Source organism: Oncorhynchus clarkii, chromosome 18, assembly GCF_045791955.1.
Source record: "Oncorhynchus clarkii lewisi isolate Uvic-CL-2024 chromosome 18, UVic_Ocla_1.0, whole genome shotgun sequence".
NCBI lineage: Eukaryota > Metazoa > Chordata > Actinopteri > Salmoniformes > Salmonidae > Oncorhynchus > Oncorhynchus clarkii.
The window spans coordinates 4,906,911-4,913,236 of NC_092164.1; the positions used below are offsets into that span (position 1 = coordinate 4,906,911).

Consider the following 6,326-nt stretch of genomic DNA (forward strand, 5'->3'; position numbering starts at 1 on the left):
TTCTGCTCTAGACTCTAGAGAAGTGACATGATATATCCCTAGTTGATTCTGCTCTGGACTCTAGAGAAGTGACATGATATATCCCTAGTTGATTCTGCTCTAGACTCTAGAGAAGTGACATGATATATCACTAGTTGATTCTGCTCTGGACTCTAGAGAAGTGACATGATATATCCCTAGTTGATTCTGCTCTAGACTCTAGAGAAGTGACATGATATATCCCTAGTTGACTCTGCTCTGGACTCTAGAGAAGTGACATGATATATCCCTAGTTGATTCTGCTCTGGACTCTAGAGAAGTGATATGATATATCCCTAGTTGATTTTGCTCTAGACTCTAGAGAAGGGACATGATACAGCCCTAGTTGATATTTGCTGCTAACATGAATGACTTTCAGCTCCAAATGCAGGTACAGGATGCAGTTTATTTCTGTAGCCCGTCTGGCATGTTGAAAATGCATCACCATTTAAGTCCGTAATGACAGGCTACATTTGAGCAGCGATTGTGCGCGCATGTTCACATGTTTCCACACGTGCATGTGTGTGCACGCGCGGTCGCAAGTTTTGTACCACACCATTTTGGGGGTTGCGGGTCAAAAAGTTTGCAAACCACTGGGACACATGATAGTGGCAACAAGTAGGGTTGGATATAGTCATGGTAGGCTACAGATGTAGGATTTCAATTTGAGCCAGTTTGCTACATCAGGAATATAAACCTGCAGCAACAGGAAATTATCTGGATTAAAATTCATTGACATTTTTGTAGGGGTTGAAAAAAAATTTTGTAAGGGAAAATCAAGTCTGACATCTAAAAGTGGAAATTACAAACTTCAGAAGCCTTTTTTAAACCTCAATTACACTATACGTTTTAAAGTCCCAGGACAGTAATCCTGCAACAGGGTGATCAAATTAAGTTCTATTATGTTCTATTTGGACAGGAATAGTGTGGTTTGTTGTTGATAAGGGTAGAATTGATTCCAGTTGTAAATAGTTTATCTGAATACTTTACTCCTCAGATGGCACTTCTTTCCCCTCTTCTAATAATGATAATAATAACAATTATAATAATAATAAAAATTGCACCAGCTTCAAACCGCTGAAAATACAATATTTTTGGTGATGGAAAAGATATTTCACAGCGGTTTAGATGGTACAATGATTCACTACACTATATTTGCTTGTTTTGACACATAAACTGAAATTAGGCAAACTATTTGAATTTTAGCAACCAGGAAAGCAGGTTTCAGCATATTGCACCTTTAAGGATGAAGAGAACCTGTTATGAGCATGTATACCTTAAGGGTGAAGAGAACCTGTTATAAGCATGTATACCTTAAGGGTGAAGAGAACCTGTTATAAGCATGTATACCTTAAGGGTGAAGAGAACCTGTTATAAGCATGTATACCTTAAGGGTGAAGAGAACCTGTTATAAGCATGTATACCTTAAGGATGAAGAGAACCTGTTATAAGCATGTATACCTTAAGGATGGAGAGAACCTGTTATAAGCATGTATACCTTAAGGATGAAGAGAACCTGTTATAAGCATGTATACCTTAAGGATGGAGAGAACCTGTTATAAGCATGTATACCTTAAGGATGGAGAGAACCTGTTATAAGCATGTATACCTTAAGGGTGAAGAGAACCTGTTATGAGCATGTATACCTTAAGGATGGAGAGAACCTGTTATAAGCATGTATACCTTAAGGGTGAAGAGAACCTGTTATAAGCATGTATACCTTAAGGGTGAAGAGAACCTGTTATGAGCATGTATACCTTAAGGATGAAGAGAACCTGTTATAAGCATGTATACCTTAAGGATGAAGAGAACCTGTTATAAGCATGTATACCTTAAGGATGAAGAGAACCTGTTATGAGCATGTATACCTTAAGGATGGAGAGAACCTGTTATAAGCATGTATACCTTAAGGATGAAGAGAACCTGTTATAAGCATGTATACCTTAAGGATGAAGAGAACCTGTTATGAGCATGTATACCTTAAGGATGGAGAGAACCTGTTATAAGCATGTATACCTTAAGGATGGAGAGAACCTGTTATGAGCATGTATACCTTAAGGGTGAAGAGAACCTGTTATAAGCATGTATACCTTAAGGATGGAGAGAACCTGTTATAAGCATGTATACCTTAAGGGTGAAGAGAACCTGTTATAAGCATGTATACCTTAAGGGTGAAGAGAACCTGTTATAAGCATGTATACCTTAAGGGTGAAGAGAACCTGTTATAAGCATGTATACCTTAAGGATGGAGAGAACCTGTTATGAGCATGTATACCTTAAGGATGGAGAGAACCTGTTATAAGCATGTATACCTTAAGGGTGAAGAGAACCTGTTATAAGCATTTATACCTTAAGGATGGAGAGAACCTGTTATAAGCATTTATACCTTAAGGATGAAGAGAACCTGTTATAAGCATGTATACCTTAAGGATGGAGAGAACCTGTTATGAGCATGTATACCTTAATGATGGAGAGAACCTGTTATAAGCATGTATACCTTAAGGGTGAAGAGAACCTGTTATAAGCATGTATACCTTAAGGGTGAAGAGAACCTGTTATGAGCATGTATACCTTAAGGATGAAGAGAACCTGTTATAAGCATGTATACCTTAAGGGTGAAGAGAACCTGTTATAAGCATGTATACCTTAAGGATGGAGAGAACCTGTTATAAGCATGTATACCTTAAGGATGAAGAGAACCTGTTATAAGCATGTATACCTTAAGGATGAAGAGAACCTGTTATAAGCATGTATACCTTAAGGGTGAAGAGAACCTGTTATAAGCATGTATACCTTAAGGGTGAAGAGTAAAATGTTACTGTGCATTTCACATAATACTTCCTGAAGAATCAACTGTGTGACACTGATGCCATCATGGTCTTACCTTGTGCCTGCACTTCAGAACCACTCCATAGGCTCCTGGAGAGAGAAGAGAGGAGAACGCTTAGCAACGGGGATTTATCCAAACATCACTTATATTTGTATTAATGGTTCGGCTAAAAAAGGTTGTGAAATCCTACTATACCGAGTTGATATTCTCTAAACAAGGTATAGATGAGTGAACTGGAGCTCATCTTCACTATGTTCTGTAGTCATTCAAGGGTGAAGAAACAGTCTTGGGAGATGTCATGCACCTCAGCTCATGACCACTTTATGCTCATCCATATTTCAACTGACTTCAACTGTGAACCCTTCATTTGGCTTTCTGGCTTTGTTTTTTTTATACATATATGTATATATGTATATATATGTATATATATGTATAAATGCTGTTTACCCTTTTCCTCCCCAATTTTGTGATATGCAATTGGTAGTTACAGTCTTGTCTCATCGCTGCAACTCCCGTACGGACTCGGGAGAGGCGAAGGTCGAGGGCTGTGTGTCCTCCAAAACACAACCCAACCAAGCCACATTGCTTCTTGACAAGCCAGACACACCAATGTGTTGGAGGAAACACCCTGCACCTGGCGACCATGTCAGTGTGCACTGCACCCGGCCACAGGAGTCGCTAGAGCGCGATGGGACAAGGACATCCCTGCCGGCCAAACCCTCCTCTAACCCGGACGACACTGGGCCAATTGTGTGCCTCCCCATGGGTCTCCCGGTCGCAGACGGCTGCGACAGAGCTTGGGCTCGAACCGGGATCTCTAGTGGCACAGCTACTTAGACCAAAGCACCACTCGGGAGGCCCACTGCTTTCTGGCATTCTGACAGATGCTGTCAGAGCAAACATGATTCCTCCATTACCTACATGACAACATGACCGGTCAGGAGGTAGTCAGTTGATAGTCAGTGGATATTCAGTTTATAGTCAGTTTATAGTCAGTTTATAGTCAGTTTATAGTCAGTGGATAGTCAGTTTATAGTCAGTTTATAGTCAGTTTATAGTCAGTTTATAGTCAGTGGATAGTCAGTTTATAGTCAGTTTATAGTCAGTTTATAGTCAGTTTATATTCAGTTTATAGTCAGTTTATAGTCAGTTTATAATCAGTTTATAGTCAGTTTATAGTCAGTTTATAGTCAGTTTATAGTCAGTGAATAGTCAGTTTATAGTCAGTTTATAGTCAGTTTATAGTCAGTGGATATTCAGTTTCTAGTCAGTTTATAGTCAGTTTATAGTCAGTGGATAGTCAATGGATAGTCAGTTTATAGTCAGTTTATAGTCAGTTTATAGTCAGTTTATAGTCAGTGGATAGTCAGTTTATAGTCAGTTTATAGTCAGTTTATAGTCAGTTTATAGTCAGTTTATAGTCAGTGGATATTCAGTTTATAGTCAGTTTATAGTCAGTTTATAGTCAGTTTATAGTCAGTTTATAGTCAGTGGATATTCAGTTTATAGTCAGTTTATAGTCAGTGAATAGTCAGTTTATAGTCAGTTTATAGTCAGTTTATAGTCAGTTTATAGTCAGTGGATATTCAGTTTATAGTCAGTTTATAGTCAGTTTATAGTCAGTTTATAGTCAGTTTATAGTCAGTGGATATTCAGTTTATAGTCAGTTTATAGTCAGTTTATAGTCAGTTTATAGTCAGTGAATAGTCAGTTTATAGTCAGTTTATAGTCAGTTTATAGTCAGTTTATAGTCAGTGGATATTCAGTTTATAGTCAGTTTATAGTCAGTTTATAGTCAGTGGATAGTCAATGGATAGTCAGTTTATAGTCAGTTTATAGTCAGTTTATAGTCAGTTTATAGTCAGTTTATAGTCAGTGGATATTCAGTTTATAGTCAGTTTATAGTCAGTTTATAGTCAGTTTATAGTCAGTTTATAGTCAGTTTATAGTCAGTAGATAATTATTGAATAGTCATCACATAGCCAGTAGATAGTCAGTGAATAGTCATCACATAGCCAGTAGATAGTCATCACATAGCCAGTAGATAGTCTGTGAATAGTCATCACATAGCCAGTAGATAGTCTGTGAATAGTCATCACATAGCCAGTAGATAGTCATCACATAGCCAGTAGATAGTCTGTGAATAGTCATCACATAGCCAGTAGATAGTCTGTGAATAGTCATCACATAGCCAGTAGATAGTCTGTGAATAGTCATCACATAGCCAGTAGATAGTCTGTGAATAGTCATCACATAGCCAGTAGATAGTCAGTGAATAGTCATCACATAGCCAGTAGATAGTCTGTGAATAGTCATCACATAGCCAGTAGATAGTCAGTGAATAGTCATCACATAGCCAGTAGATAGTCTGTGAATAGTCAGCACATAGCCAGTAGATAGTCATCACATAGCCAGTAGATAGTCTGTGAATAGTCATCACATAGCCAGTAGATAGTCTGTGAATAGTCATCACATAGCCAGTAGATAGTCTGTGAATAGTCATCACATAGCCAGTAGATAGTCAGTGAATAGTCATCACATAGCCAGTAGATAGTCTGTGAATAGTCATCACATAGCCAGTAGATAGTCTGTGAATAGTCATCACATAGCCAGTAGATAGTCAGTGAATAGTCATCACATAGCCAGTAGATAGTCTGTGAATAGTCATCACATAGCCAGTAGATAGTCTGTGAATAGTCATCACATAGCCAGTAGATAGTCTGTGAATAGTCATCACATAGCCAGTAGATAGTCATCACATAGCCAGTAGATAGTCTGTGAATAGTCATCACATAGCCAGTAGATAGTCATCACATAGCCAGTAGATAGTCAGTGAATAGTCATCACATAGCCAGTAGATAGTCAGTGAATAGTCATCACATAGCCAGTAGATAGTCTGTGAATAGTCATCACATAGCCAGTAGATAGTCAGTGAATAGTCATCACATAGCCAGTAGATAGTCAGTGAATAGTCATCACATAGCCAGTAGATAGTCTGTGAATAGTCATCACATAGCCAGTAGATAGTCAGTGAATAGTCATCACATAGCCAGTAGATAGTCTGTGAATAGTCATCACATAGCCAGTAGATAGTCATCACATAGCCAGTAGATAGTCATCACATAGCCAGTAGATAGTCATCACATAGCCAGTAGATAGTCTGTGAATAGTCATCACATAGCCAGGAGATAGTCTGTGAATAGTCATCACATAGCCAGTAGATAGTCAGTGAATAGTCATCACATAGCCAGGAGATAGTCTGTGAATAGTCATCACATAGCCAGTAGATAGTCAGTGAATAGTCATCACATAGCCAGTAGATAGTCATCACATAGCCAGGAGATAGTCTGTGAATAGTCATCACATAGCCAGTAGATAGTCTGTGAATAGTCATCACATAGCCAGTAGATAGTCAGTGAATAGTCATCACATAGCCAGTAGATAGTCAGTGAATAGTCATCACATAGCCAGTAGATAG

The 6,326-nt window shown here is 38.4% G+C and overlaps 1 protein-coding gene across 5 annotated transcripts in view; it reads right to left on the minus strand.

The window, feature by feature from the left end:
- The window catches only part of LOC139372244 (cyclin-dependent kinase-like 5), a 62,622-nt gene that overhangs the window by 48,530 nt on the left and 7,766 nt on the right, over positions 1-6,326 (minus strand). For all 5 annotated transcript variants that reach the window (XM_071112009.1, XM_071112010.1, XM_071112008.1 and 2 more), the window contains one exon: positions 2,903-2,937. In XM_071112009.1, the coding sequence (XP_070968110.1) occupies positions 2,903-2,937 (35 nt within the window). The remainder of the gene's footprint in view (positions 1-2,902; positions 2,938-6,326) is intronic.